This window comes from Euwallacea fornicatus, chromosome 30, assembly GCF_040115645.1.
Source record: "Euwallacea fornicatus isolate EFF26 chromosome 30, ASM4011564v1, whole genome shotgun sequence".
NCBI classification, from domain to species: Eukaryota; Metazoa; Arthropoda; class Insecta; order Coleoptera; family Curculionidae; genus Euwallacea; species Euwallacea fornicatus.
The window spans coordinates 402694-423890 of NC_089570.1; the positions used below are offsets into that span (position 1 = coordinate 402694).

The following is a 21197-nucleotide window of genomic DNA, read 5'->3' on the forward strand; positions in this document are numbered from 1 at the left end:
TTTCGATTATCCTGTAGTGTTTCCGTCATCACTAGAACCCTGATACATAAACAAAAAAAGTTGATAAATGTATTTTGGAAGTTTTATTATTATTTAATGCTAAAGAATTATTTACCAGTTGTTAAAATGGGCTGAGCCAGTATTCAGTATGGTTAAATCAACGAATTCAGGTCATTTTACTACGAAAGAAGTAAATATTTTTTAATAATTGACCATATATTGAAAAACTATGAGAACTATGAGCGCCATCTGTGTGGGAAACTGACAATCAATAAATCTAGGATACATACTTCTTCCTTATCCAGATGTTCTCTTTTAAACATCAAAAGGCGAAGGAGTTCTACTTCTGAAATTGTATTATTTAAATTCTAAGTTTCTTGACATTTTGGCGAGGTACAATTTGGTTCCCCAACACAAAATGCCTACTAATTAAGACTTCTACGAATTATATTTTCTCAATTCCCGGACAGGCTGTCTCCTCCTTTAATTCACAACTTAAAGCACATACACAATAATACAATCAAAGCGCGCCGCAATTATATGAGTTTTCTTATCTGATTTTTCAGCTGTGTTAACTGCTCTTTCTCATACTTAATAAGAGCTGTTTTTAAGGGTCAAAGTGTGTGATGATTAGTAATACACAATCCCCTATTATACGTTATAATCTTTGAATGAGATAGATCAGTACAAACATTTTCGAGACCATACATCATCTATATATTCCATAAATTCCCACTAATGTTTACTCAGCAGTAAATTTGGTATTCAGTTCGTGTGCATTTTAGCAAGAAAGTGTATTAATGACCCGAGAAAAGATAATAAATCCGGGACCTTTTAAGCTCGTTTAAGTATAAAGTTCCGTGCCACTGAAAGCTTAACATGTTGCCTTTTAGATCGTCTCTATTATTACTGTTAATAAGTGGAAATGCCTTGTTATCTGTGTTATCCGCAACTAAAACACCACCGCATATTGTGTTTATTGTTGCAGACGATTTGGTATTAATATTGTTTAAATTTTAATAATTAGTGAGTTATACAGGGATTTAACATTAATAGGGATTTAACGATGTGGGGTTTCATGGGTCTAATCAAATACCCACACCCAACATTGATGCCCTAGCTTATTCTGGGCTAATACTGAACAATTACTACGTGAACCCGATATGTACCCCATCGAGAAGTGCGATTATGACTGGAAAATACCCCATACATACAGGTGAGTTAAACTTCTTTAAAGTTTTGAATATAACCATAATTTTTCTATAAAGGAATGCAACACAGTGTTCTCTATGGCGCAGAACCACGAGGTCTTCCTTTGACCGAAAAAATTTTGCCTCAGTACCTGAAAGAACTGGGCTATGTGAATCGGATTGTGGGAAAATGGCACTTAGGTTCTTGGAAGAAGGAATATACCCCACTTTACCGAGGATTTGTGTCCCACTTAGGTACGCAGTTAAAAATTATTGCTCTTTACTTATAATAGCGAACTTTACAGGATACTGGACTGGACATCAAGACTACTTCGATCATACAGCAGTAGAAAACCCCGGATGGGGCTTGGATATGCGCAGAAACATGTCCATAGCGTACGATCTGCACGGCAAATACTCCACCGACATCTTCACTGAAGAATCTGTGAGGCTGATCAAAAATCATGACACCAATAAACCCTTGTTCCTATATCTGGCACATGCAGCGGTTCATTCAGGGAACCCTTACGAGCCCTTAAGGGCCCCTGATGAGGAGGTCAGGATATTTGAAGACATTAAGGATTTCAAGAGAAGACGCTTTGCCGGTGAGTAAGTAGTTGTTGTGTGGTTTAGCTGTAAACAAATTTGTGTTGAAACATGATCAGCAATGTTGAGCAAGCTTGACAAATCGGTCGGAGCGGTTGTGGAAGCATTATCAGGCAGGAACATGCTCAAAAATAGCGTTATAGTCTTTACCAGTGATAATGGAGGGCCGGCTGCAAGTTTCAATTTGAACGCAGCCTCTAATTACCCCTTGAAGGGGGTTAAGAATACGTTATGGGAAGGTGTGGTTTAAGCTGAAAATAAGTGTAGTGAATTTGAAAGGTTGTTTTAGGGGGAATTAGAGGTGCAGCTTTTATTTGGAGCAGTCTAATCGAGAAAAATTCTAGAGTTTCCAGTCAACTGATGCAAGTAGCTGATTGGCTACCCACGCTATTAGAAGCGGCTGGCGCTACTACGTATGTTGTCTAAGAAGCGAACTGTTCAGCGATAAGATTAAAATTATTTTAGGAATTTATCCAGTCTGGATGGGATTAGCATCTGGAACGCCTTATCTCAGGATACAGAGTCTCCTCGTACGGAAATCCTTCACAATATTGATGATATTTATGGAAACGCAGCGCTCACTGTTAATTCCATGAAACTGATTCAAGGTGTATTATCATAATAATAATAATTTAGGTTTTTTTACGTATTCAGGACATGTTTCTCATAAATTTAAATTATCATTTATGTTCTCCAATATAAGAGCTGAACACAGATACTACTGCTCAAATTTTATTATTCAAGCTTCGCTTTCTTGACACTCGGTGAAGGCAAATTTGATAGGGTAGAGAGGTAAAGAAGCTTTTAAAGACACGAAAGCTTGGCACATTAGCATTCACCAAATATCAATAAAGCGAGGATTTAAATAATAAAATATCAGAAGCAGAGTCTATGCAGCCTTCCGGCCCAACTTACAATTTAAGTCTAGGAGAGATGTGTCCTGAATATGTAGATTGCCCAGTCAGGGACTTGTATCTAGTCTCTCTCTGTCATGTCACGCTACTTAATCTCACAGGCACAACCTATAATGCGGCATGGGACAACTGGTACGGGCCGTCAGGCCGTGACAATACCTACAACGTGTCCCTCATCCAGGAGAGTTCAGCAGGACGAGCTCTGGAGGGCATTAACAGTTTGGCCAATGCGAAAATCATCAAAACCCTTAGGACTGAGGCTACGGTGATTTGTGGAAATGTGGAGAAAATCAAATGCAATCCTGTGAAAGCTGCATGTTTGTTCAATGTCGCCGAGGATCCATGTGAATATAAGAACATCGCTGATCGGTATGTTTCTTCAACAACGTGTCGTTTTTCTTGGTTTCGCTCGGTATTTTTATTTCTATTATATCTACACTGAAATTTGCAAGTCCAAGCAAACCCAATGCCCAATTCAGTAAAATCAAATCCACACATAGTTTCACTAATATTCGTCATACGAAAGCGACGCTTTTTGCTAAGAAGACTTTGGACACGAAAGAATAGTGCTTCGGTTGTCAGTATCAATGCCATTTCCGCGTTTCCCTGGATTTCTTTATGAAAAGTATCAAATTTCACGTGAAAATACTGACAAAATTTGAAAATTTATTTCATAGGAACGAAGTAAATGTTCGTACGAAGTGATGCTCTATTACATACGTAAAAATTGCATTAGTAAAATATGATTTAATTTGGATATAAAGAACATCGCGTCGTTCGCGTTAAGGTCGCCGAAGTCGCCCAATAACCGAGCAGGCACCTTTGGTAAAACTCCAAATTGATTTTCAGCAAAAGTATTTTTTCTTGTAACACGATAAAATGCCAGTAGGGGCCATCTGATGGGCCGGAGGAGTTCATCACTTTTGAAGAATTTCGAGTAAGAGTCCAGGGCGCTTTTCTTCATGGAAGCTTTTAGATCGTCGAAGAAACTTATACTGAACAATACTAAACAAATGTTACTCCTTGCGACCTCTTTTCTTAAATCCTCAATTCCTCGAATTTCCCCAGAATACTGTCCAGAAGGACTTGACTTAATTCCGTTTACATTTTGGTTTGATGTAGAATGTGAAGAATTTACTGGCTGTCGTAGGTTTCCAGATATTGTCAAAGACCTGCAGAGCCTGCTCCAAAAGTACAACGCCACTGCTGTGCCCCCTGGAAACTTGCCCTTGGACCCAAGGGGAAATCCCAAGTATTGGAACTATGTCTTTACCAATTTCGGAGATTTTGGTGCCCCCCAGGTCGTCGCGAATAATTAAACTGTCGCATAGTTTTTTAATTTATTAAATAATAATAAAATTACAAAATACCTACATTATTATCATTGTTAAACCACTCTACAAACCTTTAACAAACACAACCTTAGACTGATTTCACCACAAATGGGGAAAGGCGATCTCGATTTTATGTACACTCTGTTACAGTACTGCTAGGAAATACGCAAAGTGAGGACACTTTGGAAAAGCAATCTCTTATATATACAAAAATAAGGTCATGACGCAACATGAGCAATTGTTCAGCTTAATATTTACATACTACAATTTTGGTTCAAAACGTGCCATTGGTGCCATGCAGCTGAACTGAAGAGAGAGCTCAAGTTTGCGGGTCAATTGCATGGCACAAGCTCAAGATGATTGGAAAAAAAATTAGAAATTTGACTATTTACAAAAGCTCCAAGTACTCGATAAATAATTTCCTAAAGAGAAAGATTGACCTGGCTCTGTCGACAAATTTGGATAAATTTCCAGTGCTGGTACCGAAGAAAAATTGGGATGGCAACTGATTTAAATGAGAGCGGTGATGAGACGTGCTTTGAAGTTGACTAATCTTTCGCTGGTCTGAGCAAGACGCTATTGAGGAAGAAACACCATTAATCACCTTTTTAACCACAAAAAACAGAAACGTACCAAAATCAGATCTTGCACCAAGTTAGCCAGGCCCCTGTTGGCGATCACGAAAAGTCTGGTTATCGGGCCGGGGATTCCTTCTGTGTGTCCGTCAGTTGCTTTCTGGACATCCAACTCGGCTACACCTCCGGCGTCGTGTTCGTCAGATTCTTCAGTGGCTCCAGATCCAGCGACCAGCTAAGATATGAAAAAATATACGCCAATGAAATGGCTTTGAACTGTTTAAAACAACGTTGCGGCTCATATACAAATATAATTTATTATTATGTAACAATCATGCAGCCAAGTTCCTTTCACCCTACTTAATGTAAAGTACCACCGGCTTATTCACTTAACATTTTTGTTATTCTATATTTAGGCAAATTATATAGACATATTTACACGGTTTGTGGGGCGGCACGAGTGTATCGCTGGGATTTAAATGAATTCGAATGCCCACTACTCTCATTTACGGATATTAAATATAGATATAGAAGAAAATGGAAAAACCATCGAGACAATGGCAACCATTGAAGAAATTGAGGGCGGCATTCAAGCAACAGCAGCGTTGCGGCGGTTGCGGTTCGACGTAGTGCCCGTTTAAAGTAGTAAAGCGTGTTGTGTTGGTCAGTTGGAATTTTGAAAATAGCCAGCACCACTGAATTCAAGCCTCGAGTGTTGCAGCGCTCGACCGCTGTGAATGTCCTGAATGCGGCCTTAATTACATATTTCCAATGATAACAAATTACTTGTTGTCCGCGTCAGCTAAATTTTTGGTTTAAATCGAAAAGTTCCACTTTGAAATGAGGCAAATTGCATTGTCACCCAGAACGGAGTGAACTGAGCGAGTCATTTTGTTTACTGGATTTATGGATGGGGAGGACCAATTTTCGGAATTATAAGAAGTCGGTTCACCTTTAAATTATCAGGTTGCGTCCATGGTTTCAGTGATTGGCGAAATATTAGTTAACTCAGACTGAAGGTACTCAGAAACCCATTTTGAAAATTTCGTGCTGAGTTTTCAAGGTTCCCACAACCGGTGGGTGTGTAGGTAATAACGCTGAAGTGTCTTGTTTGTTTGAAGCTCTCAATATCCCAAAAGCCTATAAAGTAATAAAAATAACGTTCGTGCTGCCTCAAAAACGAGGAATGTTGAATCTAGGACTATTGGTCTTTTGGTCAGTACGCCCCTGGCACTTGGCAGAGAATCCTGCAAATTTTAATAGGTATCTGTTATCCATTGCTCAAGGAATAAAGCATACAATATTCAGGGGAGGAAGCCGCCTCAAAACTTAAGGGCATGTTTTTTGAGTTCGAAAAAACCCAGAAACAATAAATTTTTGTTCCATTCTACGTGTTTCTTTCCGAAAGCCCCTGAAACGAAATAATACAAAAACCATTAACTTAGATCGTTTTTTCTTAGTTTGTTAAAATTTGAAATGCTTTAGAAACAAGGAATTTTTGCCGTTGTCCGCGTTAGCACCTACGACCTTTAAGTAATTAATCACAAATAACTAAAAATCAAATAAAAAGCTCTTTAACAATTGCATTTTCCTTTATTTGAAACTATACTATTCCAGTACTGCCCTCAGCAGCTTTAGTTAGTTTGGTACGAAATCTTCTCAGAGAGTCAGTGACGGTTCAGTTCACTTCATGATTCAGAGTAACATTTAAGCGTTCATACAACTGTAATGCCATTGAACGGAACTCACCCCCAAAGTCGGTACACCAACCCCATGCATAAATCCCAAAATTTTTAAACCCCAAAAATCTGCAAATACATACATATGTCTACTTGAAGGAAAAATTGTAGAGATCGGAGATATTTACAAAATATTCAAAGTGTTTTCTTAATCCAGAAGTGTGAACCTACTGTGAATACTTCTGGAAAGAAACACAGAAACCATATGAAGGTTTAAGTACTAAATACACCCATCAATAGAAAATATCAACGGCTCCTTCACCACATTGTCACTATCCTCAATTAAGTCAGTCCACCAGAAACAGTCAAAGTCGTTATGTACAGGAAGAAGTAAAATCGATGTAGAAGTGGCGTGCTGGGCAGTACCTTGGCCGGCAGTACTTTAGTAGATACGCTGGAAGAGGCTGTAGCCAAAGACCTTGTAGACTCAGCTGCGGCCGAGGCCAACCCCCACAGACCTCCCCCATTGTTGTCTGTTCCTGCCACCATCCTGTAGACCGTGCCTACAGTCCTAGCTGCTCTGTCCGCTGTATTCTAAACACTTAATTGCTCAGTCGGTTTGGAGATGGTTTGGGTAGGGAGAGGGTTGAGGTCTTGTCTTGTTTTGGTCTATTGCAAGTAGGAATTTTCATTGTCTTGAAAGCCAATATGAGATACTCAGTATGCAATTTTTAATACGATGTGTTGCGTTAAACACGAAATTCGCATGGTCCTTGGGCGTTAGTAAGTTCAACAAAACAATACAAAATTTATTTACAACTTACATGGTAGTACATAGCCTAGACAGTAGTATATATGAATTGATGCTAGTGCTTATACACGTGATACATAGTATAAAACTTAGTATAACTCAAATCTGGGTTATACACGTGCGAGGGCGTACACAAGAAATTTGTCAATACACAACGGTAATTAACAATTTACCTCGTTAAAATTGATGCAAAACTTATGAAAAGGAAACCCAAACGCGTTGTAATTGCCGGTAAACGTTAACTGTCTAAAATAATTAAATATAAAATCAGTTTTGTTACGGTCTCATAACCGAGCGCAAATTTGGCAATTCTCTCACGCAACAGAAACACCATTCACACACCTGAAAGGGCCCTTCTTACCCTGATAATATCGAACAAGAAATTGCCGGAACCCGCCCCTGTATGGCCGTCGTCGTCGCTGCCCCCGAAGGGCGAATACCGCTTGTTGCGGTCCTGGTCGTCGACGTCGTTCAAGTCATGATCGGGACTAGGAGCGGATTCAGCCCCTACTTGGTCCTCGGCCTTAGCCGACTCTACTTCCCTGGCGACTCGTACGTGTCGTTTTGCGATTGTGTTGGCTGAGTCATCGAGTTGTTCCGACTAGAAGAAAGGAAAAAACCGGGTTGAGAATTTTCCGGAATAGACGGGGAAACACCCTTAAGGTCCTAAAGCACAATTAATTGTTAATGTTAATTATTATGGGTTTTCTGCTGCGGGTTAAAATCGTTTGAAGCTTTCAGATTGCTATCGTTGAGATTTTTTTAAGGGCATCTGGTTCGGTTAGAAGAATACGAAGAAAATATGAATGATAAACAGAGAAATTGTAATGAAAACATTGGGTTTTAGATGTGGAAGGATGAAGAGGTTTCGTGTTAGAATGTGGGGGGATACGAGGGAAGATATGGGAAGGGATACAGGTGCAGTACCAACACTTCTAGGACTTTCTTTGTGGAACATCTTTTCCGGACTGTTCGTCGAAAAAAGCGACCATCTCTTTTACGTGAAAATTCAAGAATGAGTAAAGATACCATGACTAGACAAGTGGGAACATTACGAACCATGAGCCTTCTTATAAGGGCAATAAAGTCTCTAAAAGACGAAAAAGCGCGACTGAAAAACATGATAGAACACTATGAAAACATATGCAAGGAATATTAGTAGTGTTTTCTGGTATATTATTTGTATGGTGGAATGGTGGAACAAGGTAACAATCCCCTAAAGCTCTGATAATGGAAATGAATCCTTCTCGGTCCTGTAGGAAGTTATCATTAACACATTCAAAATTCGTAACCCAACCATAGTCCTGCAAAGTATCGTTGCAAGATGGCAATGTGACACCATAAATCCTTCATCCACATAGAACACAAACACGATCATACTGTGTATAAGTTTACCCCATCCGCAGTTGAGGTCTCTATCGCTTCCAGAGCCAGAGCCGAGCTAGTGCTAGCTGCAGTGCTCGATTCGCCGTCATCGTCTTCGTAGTCATCGTCTGGGGGGAAGGTGGGCAGTACCACGTTGACGCTTTGTCCGCCGGAACCTCCGCTGGAACTACCCCCACCTAACCCCCCTCCTCTTAAAATCACCCTTCCGAATACACGGAAAGCAGTGCTAGTTACGTTTTGGATAACATTGTCTAAGACCTAAAATTGCCCAACCATTGACGTGTGAAGAACTTCACCGATGGGCGATCATTGTCGTGATCACGGATTTTACCTGAGACAGGGGAGGGCAGAACGCCCCTATTAGTTTTACGAAACTGTTCACTCCCTGCAACAGTCCAGGCAAGTCAATATTGGATAAAATACCCGCCAATCCTCCTCCGCCTCCGCCAGCAGAGGCAGATACCTAAAGTTGTTTTTGAAATAGCTTAAGTCTGACCAAACTGGACAAAAACAGTAAAAAAGCGCTATAATAAGATGGACGAGGAAAGTCTATGTGATAGTGAAAGTGATCTAGCGACGTGTATAAACCCATCTCTCATTGCAAAATCCGCATGTTTGCATTGTTTGTTATGATAACGACGATTACCTAACTCGGGTATTTTGTGCCCTGTAATTCGATATAATGTAATATCGACAAATTGGACAATTTAAATATTAATATGTCATTCACATGAACTACCATTCTAAAACACTTTGTATGTTGGCCACCTTCAAGGTAAAATTTAATGACTTAGTGCGTTGAAAGTAAACAGATTTATATTCTTAATTAACGGTGGATTAAGAAAGTAACTCAAAAAAAGTAACGTTTTTAGTTTTTTAAATCGTTTTAAGTCGAGTCAAATCTCGAGTTTAGAAATAATTTTTAAATCGGATTAAATCACCTTAAATGCAGAAATTTAAATCAGATTAAATCGTACGAGGATCCATTTTCACTAACGTCTTCAAATCTCTTTAAATGGATACGTGTGTAGCTCGTGCTCTGTAGCGAGCCGTGTAGCTGTGCCCTTGTGATTTTAGAGGGAAACTAGGCACAGCGGGGGGACCGACTACATTGGAAAATTATGATAATTTAAAATTTTTGGCATGTTTAAACGACTTTAAGGGGTGCGAAATTTTGATGATTTAAACCGATTTAAAGGAAACTATAAGCAATTTCAGTAATTTTTCTTGTCCATTTACTAAACTGTATTTTTCTGTCTTTGACGATTAAACCGGCGCCTTTCAAGTGGTAATCTGGACCTGAAATCTGAAGAAGCCAACCTACCTGAAGACCCGTGGAGGCCGGTGCTGCATATACAGTGTACAATAGAACACTAAACACACACGCGGAACTTACTAACCACTTCATAATGACTAGACTGGGTTATCTGAAAAAGAAATAAAGACGGTTAATGTCATGGAACCATCAATCAGCCTCATAGACGATTTCCATAGAATTTTAGTGAGTCTACGTGGTAAGTAGGCCTGAGAGCGACAAATGAAGAAAATGACTTCATCGGGGTGATTTTGAATTGAAGAGTGTTTCACACTGCAAGATCGTTGAGAATTGAAGAGCAGAGTCGTTTTCTGCGAGGAGTACTTCGAATTTGAAATTTTTGCCGTTTGCGCAGAAGCACGTACAATGAATGCGAAGTAATGAAATTGAAGAATGAAATTTTATCGTTCACTTCAAATTCACTGGACCTGGTTCTGCGCCAATTTAAAGTTAGTTCTACTAGTTGAAAATGAAAAAAATTATTTCCTTAAGTTTAACTACAACCGGCGCGATCTGGCAACGCTTGCCGAGTTCGGAGTCGAAATGCAGTTGCGGGGAGAATGCCCAAAACGACGGCGCCCCGTTGCCATTTATCGAAACGTGTAAAATCTACCGATTTTTCTGCATCGCTTTGGATGTACGTGTTCCGAAGAAGCATGTTTAACGACCCCCGCGAAGAATTTTAATCGAATCATTTAGCTGGTGAAAGTATAACAGAACACAAGAATTGCGGCAAAGCGTTAACCTTCACCGAAACCGACGGTTTTTTGTTTGTTTTTTGCTCACTATAATACGAAAACAAGAATCATTTCACTTTTTTTCAACTTTTACAATTTATTGCAATGTAACTGGCCGCTTTGGGCAAGTTCAATAAGATTGAATTTCAAAATGTCGAATGAAAAGGAAAATTTAGGAAACTCCTTGGAACACCACACTAACCACCTGAAAACTGCGCCACTTCAGATTCTTATGCCTCCGCTCTTTCTTTCCTCTGATCTTTTCACTGATTCTCCTTTCGTTTCCACAATCGCCTCCTCAAACTTTTTTTTCCCTGAAAGTAACCTGAAACACTAACCGAGCAGGTACATCTATGTATGTGACCTGCACTTTAACGACCGAAAACTTTAGGCGAAATGCGGTCTCGTCAAAACGAAGACTTAGTGGTAGAGGGAAAGAGGTTAACATTGAACCATTGAGGTCGACTATTGGATAACATCTAAACCGAATTGCGTTAACCTGTCTTGCGGCTTCGTAATTGGTCGGTGGGCCAGTTGCATAGTACGACTAAATTCCAAGGTGCTCGTGCATCGTGTTATGAAGTAATAGCTTTTTAACGTTGGGTTGTGCTTATCAGTTTTAATTGGTTTGGTTGTATTCGGAAGAAAAGACCAATTAGAGGGGACCCGAGAGGATCTACGAAGTGTACACGACGGGAAGAGAGGCTGGAAGGGACCTAAAGAGAGCGGAAGTGAAGAGAAAAGATGCTTTTTTAACGGGCTCCGAAAAGTTCAAGGAACGCCCGGGCTGCCAAATTGACATACTAATCAGGATCAATTTTTTTTTAACCTTCGGAGGAGGATAACTTGAGGAAGAGTGAATCTTTGACTCTCTTTTGGTCAGGGAGAGATGCGGGGTTCGGAAAACAGCCAAAACCAAGGAGGACTACATAAGCTGACGATAGATGGTGCGCGGCTCGAAGGAAACCACAAGGAGAAAAAGTTAGTGGAAGAACAGACATTTCATTAACCTAGAAACTCTATGGTTGTAACCAATTTTTGCCATTATGACCATTATTTCACAACAGAGGCGAATCAGTAATGTAATGTAATTAAGAACTAATGATCCTGAGCGATGTATGCAACAAGCGAGAAAGTTGCCACACCGATGGAATTATTAAATAATAATTTATTAAACGTATTATTATAAAGCTATAGCGAGACACTTGGCAGTGTAATTTCAACCAAGCTCAGTGTAGGCAGGAAACTTTTAAGACTATGATTAGTTCAATGAAACTGGCAATTTCAGACAACAATGTTAAGCGCGTTACATAAAAGGCACTGAAGTGTTTAGGGGGTTCCCAACCGTGGAAATTTGCAGAAGTTCATTCTCGCACCTGTTTACCGCACATATGCGAGAAAATTCCAATTTTGAATTTAGTCTCTTTGCTGACTGAGAACGGGCAGAAAGGGGACTTTTCAATGCTCATTTTGTCTCATTGTCGAGTTATATAAACCGTGTAATTCCTGTTTATAAGCGCGCAAAACGATTTTTTTCATTCGACAAACAACATTCAACTCAAGGGTACTTTTTTGCCGAGGTGTCATATACACGTAAGTTTGCCCAATAGAAATTTCCATTTGTCAGACGGCCTCAAATCGGGTTTGTACGTGGTCCGTCGGACTAATTCAGGGTCGCGGGTTTATTAATTTGGCTCGATTGATGATAAAAATGATAATTAACATAATCACATTAACGGAGATATATCAAGGATGTTGCGTCAAGTGAGTTTACGTGATTTGTTCGATAGGAAATATTTGTGGAGCAACGGCTGAATTAGGAATTTTGATAAATGCGAAGGCCGATCTATTTTAATTAAAGTTTCGTTAGTTTGGCAACACGTTAATTGCCATTTTCCTCTAGATTGAATTCCAAATTATCGATTGGTGTAGGAGAAAAATTGTTGCGCAAATTTGCCCACTGGTTGTGTGGCGTGTCTCAACGATAAAGAGATTGTATGCACAAGTCTTTGTCCGGTAAAGTAAAAGGGTCTTGTTTATTAGAATGACCTCTGTCCGCGACTGAGTTATGTATCACGAAAACACGTGCAATTGCAGTTATCGCTAACTGGGGTTGGTGTGCGAATAAAGGCTGAAATCGTTTGCAGGAAAAATGACATTTGTATGAGTCGGTTAAGCTACGCCACTGAACTCATCCTGCGGAATTCGTCACAAGAAACCAGGGGAGTGTAGCCGAATTATGGTACAACCGAAGCTAGCAATTAATGGTATTAAAAAAATCACAAGTCTTGTAAAAGCTCAAGCCACAATGTTGGGTGTACTACACTTTGAAAGTCACAGAGCAACTTTGAGTTACCTCAGAATTTTTCATGGAAAACCAGGGATGTAACCCCAATAACATACTTTCTAATAACAAGAAGCCTAGGAGTTTAGTACGGTCCGAAAACCAGGGACGTACCCGAACTAACAACTAAGTTAAATTCGTTCCCTCTTAGGAACGAATTTAGTCGTCGTCCCAAAAGAGAGCGGAGAGGATTCATAGCCGGCTCAACTTGCGCCACTGGTTGCTTCTCGCACCAGCAATATCCAGTGGCGTACATTTACATGAGCTATTGCAGACGGGCAAATTGTCCTTGATAAATCAGGAACGTGCATGCGTAGCGACATTTAATTCCATATACTTGATATACATACATTATATATCAAATTATTTAATATTATGTCAATAAGCCAGTTTGGAAGATTAAACTTAATAAGCAGCGTACGGCACCCCACTCGAATCTATTTTATTATATTTTCTCCAAGTCCCAAACGTAGGATTTTTCTTGTCCAGGCAGGGGCGTACCAATTAACTTTCATTGTAGATTTCGTTTAATTCATGGCAATTCTGGCCGGTTCTAGAACAATTAGCATTTGATCGGTAATACGGCCTCGTTTGTGGGCAAATTTGGGACTGACTGTCCATAAAATTTAGCTTTTCGAATCGCACCCGTAATGAATACAAATTCTCGTGGTATGACTGTAATCTGAGAAAGTGGTCTCTTACGTATTATTGACGATGAAAATCGCTTTCTGTTCATTCAATTGTTGAGAAAATTCCAATGTAAAAAACCATCAAAATAAACACCAAAAACGTATTTATAATATTTGGTAACCCGTTTCTGAGTGATTCAAGTAAGTGGGTTAAACGATTCGTCTTCGGCAATAGCTTAGCATCTGCCTATTTATGCAACTGAGAATATTTAATGAGCAAAATCATAAATAGAAATCCATCGACTTCAAATATTATGGAATGCAAAAGTAATTAGCGACCTCTGTTAATTTGGCTCTGAACTACAGATAATTACCATAACGAACCTGACATCTGTCGATACAGTGAGTTATTTAAAGGGGAGGGAGAAAGCGCAGTTTCCTTTCGTTTTAACGTCACTTGTCATAACGACCGCGAAATACTGTTTTTTGAATTCTGTTTTTTAAGTTAGAAAATTGAGCGAGGATTGACTTCACAACGAAAAAGGGTCAAAAAACACATACAAGCAGTACCCAAACCATAGACCATCAACTAGCACTTTCATAGCACGCTTCTTCAAACTAATTTCACCTGCAGTGTGAAACCAAAAGCTTTACTTTTGCTTTCCGGTACCACCCGTCCAAGGTCGTACATATTTAATCCAAATAGAGGGGCAAAAAGAGACACTTACTGTTCGACAAAGGAGGAACTCACGCAACGCACTCCTCCGGTCAAGCACGAGAAAAAGACTAACTGTCGGAGAATAACAGACAGTTTTCTAAATGAATTCGAATGGTACCACTTCCACCATTCTCTCTCTCGTTTGAACCACCACCCAAGAGAAATGGCCTACTACCATGCAGCGGGTACCACGCTAAGAAAACCGTACCACCAATTTACCGGCGACATTGCTGGTTAAGTAACGCCATGTAATTACTCCGTGATGGCAGGAAGATGGTTCTGCAATGGAGGCCGCTCGATTAAAACATCGCATGGAGGTGCCGGGAACGGCTCACAATTTGCATGAGTTGATCGTAAGTTCAGCACGAGCATTACAAATTTCAATAACTCAAAAATTTCTAGATCGAGAAGGGTAAGAGCTGCGATTATGAACGTTTTTGTGAACACGACGAGAAGGGTAGTCTTTCAAATAAAAAGGTGTTCCATGGGAATGTAGGTGGTACCTCGAAAATTTTTGACTTGTGAAGATCAGGTGGCTCAGAATTTTTTTAGCGGCTGCTCCGGACACAAATGAAAAAAACTGCCGACAATGAAATTTATGTAAACCATGAAAAAGTGTCCTCTTTTACCCAAAAGAGTCGTCAACAAGGACAACCGCCGCCTCAGAAGTTACAGGACTGCTCGCATCTGCTGGTTCAGAAAGCGCCTCTCGTACACGGTAACAGACGATTTTAGTAATTTCACAATGGGGCCCAAATCCTATTCTGCTCTCGGAGGTCCAATCAAATCTATTGATTTTATCGATCATTTCATGGCTTAATTTAGTTATGCTTTCGGGGATCCCGAACCAACGCTAATCGATATCCGGATTGTGCTGTTCACAATACAGTTATTAATCGAGAAACTCACCGAAGATTAATTAATCAACAAAGAACGGAGGTGATCGTATCTCTGCTCATTTTTAGTTTTATGATGAAGGTGTAAGAAGGTATCGATTTACCTACTGTTCATTATAACGATTATTGTTGTTGATTGCCCAATTGATAAAGCAGTACAAGGCAAAAATCCTTATTTATATTCATACATTCAGCTCGATTTTAATGAATATTGTGCGACTACCATAACTCTAATCGTTGTTTCATTCGGCCAACAAATCTTAATTGTTGCTGAATGGGAGGTCAAATGCCGACAAATTGTTATAAACAAATTGCATCCAACGTGGAAGAAGCGTAGCTTGGTAACACAAAAAAGTGGAAATGTTGCTTTCGTTTCGGCGGTTTCGTAATGGAACGTGTCGTAACCAAAAAAATTGTATGGTCTCTCGTAATTTGCCGAAAACTTCCTTATACTCTTTGATATGTCGCATTGCATTTAAACAAATTAAGTTTAGAGCAATTAGCGGCAAATTTGCCAAGAGCTGATGCGTTAAATGCACTTGCTGAAACGCGTAATGGACGCGCAGTTTGATCATATGATGCGCGCGTTCGAGTTAAGTTCGGAACACTGGCGAAATGTGATTGAAACCGTAAGGAACGGCTACTCCAAGAAGCCGAAAAGTCGTCTGATGTTATGGACGAGGTGTGAAAGTATTAACCCAGTTGTTGCGCACATTTGTAATGTCGAGCGGCGGGTGACCAGGGGCCAAAGTGCAAGAAAAAGGCCCGTTTTGCATTTGTGCCGAAATAAAAAAAGTTTTATGTTTCCTCTGCGGATTCGTACATTGTAAAAGCTCATGTAACAATTTTATGACCGCAGTAAAACATATATATATACATTACAAATATTACAGTTGTTATTACGTAAAACAGGTTCTCCTGTTATTTGCTCATGCACCAAGGGGGAAAACCACCTCGAGACTAACGCTTCTTGTCATAAACCCATTAGGTCGTTAGCTAATGAGGCGCGAATCGACCTCAGAAATCGAATCATTTTTAATTCGCAAAAAAATAAGTCAATAATCACCGTTTTTCTCCAACGCAATTACTTTCAATATTTCCCTGTCAATGACTGTTATTATTTGATAGTCGCCGGTACCCAAGGACTTATGTATCCCTAAAAATCGATTTTAAACAACAATAATTATTAACGATTGTTATAAGTAAAGCTTTGATAATATACGAAACTAGAGCGGCCCAGAGAAAAATGGTACCGGATAACCTTGGTACCTTGTTGAAAGTACCAGTTCAAAATGAGATTGTTGGGTCAACTATGTTTCCCAGACCGGCTGATTGGTCGTAACAATTATTCTTGATTTATTTGAAGCCGTTTTGATAGGGGAGAGGGAGCTGGCACGCAGGGTGCGGCTATGACGAACCATCGATGAGCGAACAAATCGTAGAAAATCGACACCGTCGAAGATTTGGCGCTCCAATTCACCCGCAGCAGAAGCCTTTTGGGGCCAGCTCTGTCGGTGAGAGTCGTCTCTAATCTAGCCCTCACTCCCGGCTACTCTCGACTTTCCGATTCAAGCTAGATCGTTGTTTCCCCGGTTGGAAATGTCTCCCTTCCATGGGACTGAATTTCCTGTGAAATCGTATCCATGATTCAAATCACGCAACTTTTGATGCACGCCACAGGATCCATGTCAGCGGCGATGCCACATCCTTCCAAAATTAATATGCAGCAGGAATTAGCCAGGTACCGGTGCAACGCTGCGGACGAAAAATAAAACGGTTCAAAGGAGAGAATTGAACCAAAACGTCGACGAATTGAGCGACTCTCAATGATTATACTGTGCGACGCGTTGTAAGTACCAATCAGCGGAAACTTCGGGGAACCATCACATTTCCGAAGAAAGTCAAGAACTTGGAGAGTTCTGCTAATTGGCGCCCGGCAGTGATCTGTCGCAGTCTCTCTGTCCTGTAGCGTAGCACACGTGGGCTTCTGAATGAAGTTTCTGGACGAAGCCGCTTCCAGACTCGAGAGATCTACGAAACTGGAGCTACCCGGCGAAGAATCGTGTGCAATGAAAGACGCGCTAGTGAGCCCCTTCAGTTGGCTCACGGCAGAGGACCTCACTACCGGTAACTCTAAGTTCTTTTGTCACAAAACGCCCTCGATATCCTCACACTCCCGGACTCTTCTGACGGCCCTTTGGTCGGAGTTACAAGGGACGATGAGCGGAGTCTTTTAGGCTTTATTTGCTCGCTTATAGAAGTCTGACGTCGCAATTGCGCATATTTGTGTATAATAATAGCGAAAATACGGACGGTTTGGTAAAAGATTACAATTTCCGTTCAGTGTGTATTGCAACGCACTAATGATACGCTAAGAAAAAGGAAGACAGTCGACCAAGTAAAAACTCTATTATCAGATACATCGGGGTCCGTATTTGCGTCAAAGGAACTGCTTTAGCGTTCGGTAACAAATCAAAGAAGCCCTCATTAATGAAATAATGACCATATTTATTTGACGAGTTGACTTTTGCATTTACGATTCTTAATCAGTCTTCAACGGAACCTCGTCCAAAACAGTAAAAAAATTTCCAGGTAGTGATGATTTCTTGGTACGTTCTGCTGGTCCTCACTGCCGTGTATTGCCAGGGTCGTCCGGCTTCATTACTGGAGACCCTCGTCGGAGTTCAGAAGTTCAAGGTCTTCACAAAATTAGGGCGAAGAAAGGTTTGCTTAAAGATTGTTTCAGGATGAGGATAACTCCGTTGGTTCTTATGTGGACGAGTTCGCGGATCTGGACAAATATTTCACAAACAGAACCAGTAGGAACTACACGATCATCCCCTTTAACACAGAGTTTCCCGACGGAGTGAGTATTGAAGTCACATGATGCAACAATCCTGTTCATTTTCCATCGTTGTGGCCACAAAAACCGCACATAAATTAACTACGAAGAGCGTGTAGTTTGTAGTGCAAATTTCCATATTTTTTCTAATTTGAATCGATTGAGCAACGACACATGATAATTAAATCGGCCACTGTAATTATTAATTTGTTTATCGTTGTTTCTGTGTGAAACTCAGGACCTTGACTTATGCAAGTGCTTCAAAACATTAATGAAACTGCCCATTAATTAATAACTTTCAGTTTGGTAAAATGGCCAGAGGTGTTGTGAAATTTGAGGGTACTTGTCAGCAAATTGTGCAGGCAATTGCGTTCACTTTTATCATTTCTAGTAAGTAGCGAAATTCGATTAAGTGTCACTTGCAAAACTCCCTAATGGGGCCCATATTTGTGCCTGCCTTGGTAATTTGCTTGGACATGTCTTGAGAAACATCGGAGACAGCACGCATTAATTCCGGTATTTGGTAAGTGGCACACAATAGGAAACGACGGCCGAGAGGCGAAAATCCTTACCGAGCACGTAATTTCCATGCTCTACAGAGAGAAACCTCAAATCCAGCACCTCTTCAGAAACCTAATCGCTCCCCAAAGGTCCTTTACACCCTTCAATTTTGTGCTTTAGACCGACAAATCTCTAAACACCACTACCAAATCTCCCCTCATCAACAGCCTCAACTCGACAACGAATGAAAAGAAGAAGTTGAACGAGAGCAGAACTCCTAGGAGAGAGCTGGAAGAGAAGGAGTCGCAAGAAGAGGAGGAGGATGAGGATGGCGACGGAGGAGGAGTTGGAGGACTGTTCACAGCTTTGTTGAGCGGATTGAGTGGGGTGATTGATGGAGAAATGAGACTGGAACGTCTAATTGTTATTTCGTGTTTTCAGCCTGATGGTAGCATAAATTTGGACGCCATAAGCGGGTTGCTGGGGTCGTTGAGCTCGGTAAGTAAGCATTCCGTGGCTTTCTAGAATGGTTAGTGCACCACATTCTAGAGCGGAAACATGTCTACAGAGGGCTGTTTTAGCTGCCAACCAGCGATTTTTGACATGTCATTATATGTAGAATTTAACCAATTCCTGATGTCTCTCTCTTCTATAGTGTTGTACACCTGACCTTCTAGGATTAGATGAAATGACGTGGAATAGTCTTGCAGCTCTCGAGAGCTTTGAACTCGATTTCGCCGGACAATTTTCGAGAGACACATTTGAAAAATTCCCTCCGTCGATATCTCGGGAATTCGTGGAACAGTTGATTACTTAAAAACACTCGGATCAATTTCGTTTTCACCTAATTTCAAATCGATTCAATTTTAGCAAAATCCTGATGGAACTTACGACTTTAGCGGCCTCAGCGACACCCTAAGGCAATTCTTCGTGGTAAACAAATACCCCAATTTCCCCTCGATCTAAATCATGCGATATTCAATGGTTTTAGGGCGGTTCGGACGGAGGAGGCTCAGACATCGGCTCCTTCGTGGGAGGACTCGTAGGGGCTGCGATCAAGGGCCTCGCAAACCCCCCTGGCGCTGTACGTGTGCAATGTCGCTTATCTTAAGTCACACCCTGTACTGCGATAGCAAAGCAGCAAAAAAGAGCACAGTTTATTAGTCATGGATTAATTGATTATTACTAGTATGTATTTTTTAGAAAGGAGCAGGAATTCTCGCAGGGAAGGTGGTGACCGGGGTCCTGCCAGCCTTGAGTGGCCCGGTGAGTACTACTTTTAGAAGTGACTGGTCATAGTTCCTTAATAATCCTGATTTGCGGTTTTCCGTCTCTTTTTCTATCGGCTCAAAGCTGCATTTAGCGATAAAAAAATAATAACAAAGTTGATAATTAGGCTGATTCCTATCACGTTCGTTTTTACCTCTTTCTCACATACCAACAAGTATCCAATTGCAACATTTACCGTTATGATTGTTTATTGTTAGTGAACCAGAGGGGGTGTAAGATTTATGATTATTTGAAATGTCGACGTTAAATTTGTAACAGTATTGAGCAACTGGACAAAGCGGCGAACTGATTTTTTCATTGATAAAACCTTCACGATCTCAATTACTACAGGGCAGGATTTGGCGTCATCAACCATAAGGGAATAGTAATTATCTTACCCGAAATAGGTTGCTGCATGATAAACAGTTTCGGGACTATTCCGCAATTACATAACAAATAGGTACAAGGCAAAACGCGGTTTTGGCCAAAAAAACAGCTACAGGATATGAATATATTGCTGACACACCTTCATAGCGGTGATTTCAGGAAACGGACTGATTTTAGAACGTTTTTATGCCACTTTCAGGGTCAGTACGAGTATTGGTGGAACTGAACTACTGTTCACCCAATAAGTCTCCAGAAATAATTACTTTTCCTTGTTCTTGCTATTTGGCACTAACCATGACGACCATTTTCACACCGCTTTCAGGCACCCTCAGATGACACCGACAGTGGCACTGAAACCAAGCCTGCGCCTGCCCTGGACTCTGGATCCTTCGTAATTGGTTTCCTAAAGCCGTTCCTGGCAGGCAGTGGTGGAAACGGAACGGTCGGGAAAAAATCCTTTTTGTGTTATGAATTTGCATTGAACTCAGGTGTTTTCAGGGTGGGGATAAGCCCTCAAAATTCACTGTGATCAAAGCGGTAATATCGATGGCCACCGGCCTGGTCCAGTCTTTTGTAGCTGCCTCATCTTCTTCTAAATCGTCAGATTGGAACGATTGAAGTATTTTAGAGTAAAGAAATAAGATTATGTAAATGGTTAAGAATATATTATATTTTCATACGCCGAAATATCACCAAAGCCTTTGTGGTTTTTCTTATATATAGGATGTTAGAAAATCCCGAACCTCATTGCAAATTTCTAACGTTGAGCCTGAGCTAAAGCTGAGAGATAAGCCTTGAGGCATAAGGCGCAAACTGACAGAGAAAAAATGCACTCCCTTTTTCCTACGAGCGTGCGGTAAGTTGCGTTGCCGTACGCATTTACACAAACAGCTACTCTTGTCTTGGGAGTCGAAACATTTTACGATTTTCGACTCTTAGACGTGCCACTGGAGAATCCTCTTTTAGGCCGAGCTATTGCGAATTTCTCGTAAAAAAAACATTAATTTTCACGTAAGTGCGGGAAAACAGGGACGTCTCTCATCGCGTCCGAAGCATAGGACCAG

General features: G+C 40.6%; 3 protein-coding genes across 8 annotated transcripts; 2 read left to right on the forward strand and 1 right to left on the reverse strand.

The window, feature by feature from the left end:
• Nucleotides 1-571: 571 nt before the first annotated feature.
• LOC136347783 (arylsulfatase B) lies at nt 572-4088 on the forward strand. The gene is made up of 9 exons (XM_066298077.1): nt 572-996; nt 1057-1216; nt 1269-1445; nt 1496-1795; nt 1856-2035; nt 2086-2209; nt 2262-2404; nt 2812-3079; nt 3861-4088. Exons 1-9 carry the CDS (start codon nt 880-882, stop codon nt 4027-4029), a joined length of 1638 nt encoding a protein of 545 aa, XP_066154174.1. The 5' UTR covers nt 572-879; the 3' UTR covers nt 4030-4088.
• Nucleotides 4039-14405, reverse strand: LOC136347788 (putative lysozyme-like protein). 6 transcript variants are annotated; one of them, XM_066298086.1, is made up of 8 exons: nt 14249-14405; nt 9820-9922; nt 8827-8958; nt 8505-8753; nt 7471-7710; nt 6725-6892; nt 4678-4854; nt 4039-4620 (listed from the first exon to the last, which is right to left on the reverse strand). In XM_066298086.1, the coding sequence occupies exons 2-8, from the start codon at nt 9901-9903 to the stop codon at nt 4555-4557; spliced, it is 1116 nt and encodes a 371-aa protein (XP_066154183.1). In that variant the 5' UTR covers nt 9904-9922; nt 14249-14405; the 3' UTR covers nt 4039-4554. The 6 variants fall into 6 exon arrangements, with proteins under 6 accessions (XP_066154183.1, XP_066154179.1, XP_066154181.1 ...); XM_066298082.1 differs by having other exon boundaries at nt 8490-8753; XM_066298084.1 differs by lacking the exon at nt 14249-14405 and adding an exon at nt 14082-14202 and having other exon boundaries at nt 8490-8753.
• A 3298-nt stretch (nt 14406-17703) lies between these two features.
• LOC136347727 (uncharacterized) lies at nt 17704-20804 on the forward strand. The gene is made up of 9 exons (XM_066297974.1): nt 17704-17831; nt 17881-18000; nt 18658-18864; nt 18919-18975; nt 19348-19410; nt 19469-19561; nt 19681-19743; nt 20456-20575; nt 20632-20804. The coding sequence occupies exons 1-9, from the start codon at nt 17733-17735 to the stop codon at nt 20749-20751; spliced, it is 942 nt and encodes a 313-aa protein (XP_066154071.1). The 5' UTR covers nt 17704-17732; the 3' UTR covers nt 20752-20804.
• Nucleotides 20805-21197: the final 393 nt, after the last annotated feature.

Excerpts from the sequence above, each read along its gene's own strand:
- LOC136347783 (XM_066298077.1), top strand. The coding sequence starts at position 880 with ATGTTGCCTTTTAGATCGTCTCTATTATTACTGTTAATAAGTGGAAAT. Across the intron at positions 1,796-1,855 it reads CAAGAGAAGACGCTTTGCCG|CAATGTTGAGCAAGCTTGAC; the intron begins GTGAGTAAGTAG and ends AAACATGATCAG. Across the intron at positions 2,036-2,085 it reads TAAGAATACGTTATGGGAAG|GGGGAATTAGAGGTGCAGCT; the intron begins GTGTGGTTTAAG and ends AGGTTGTTTTAG.
- LOC136347788 (XM_066298082.1), bottom strand. The coding sequence starts at position 9,903 with ATGAAGTGGTTAGTAAGTTCCGCGTGTGTGTTTAGTGTTCTATTGTAC. Across the intron at positions 8,959-9,819 it reads CGGCCTCCACGGGTCTTCAG|GTATCTGCCTCTGCTGGCGG; the intron begins GTAGGTTGGCTT and ends AAACAACTTTAG. Across the intron at positions 7,711-8,489 it reads ATGGGGTAAACTTATACACA|TCGGAACAACTCGATGACTC; the intron begins GTATGATCGTGT and ends CCTTTCTTCTAG.
- LOC136347727 (XM_066297974.1), top strand. The coding sequence starts at position 17,733 with ATGATTTCTTGGTACGTTCTGCTGGTCCTCACTGCCGTGTATTGCCAG. Across the intron at positions 19,562-19,680 it reads TCGCAAACCCCCCTGGCGCT|AAAGGAGCAGGAATTCTCGC; the intron begins GTACGTGTGCAA and ends TGTATTTTTTAG. Across the intron at positions 19,744-20,455 it reads TGCCAGCCTTGAGTGGCCCG|GCACCCTCAGATGACACCGA; the intron begins GTGAGTACTACT and ends CACCGCTTTCAG.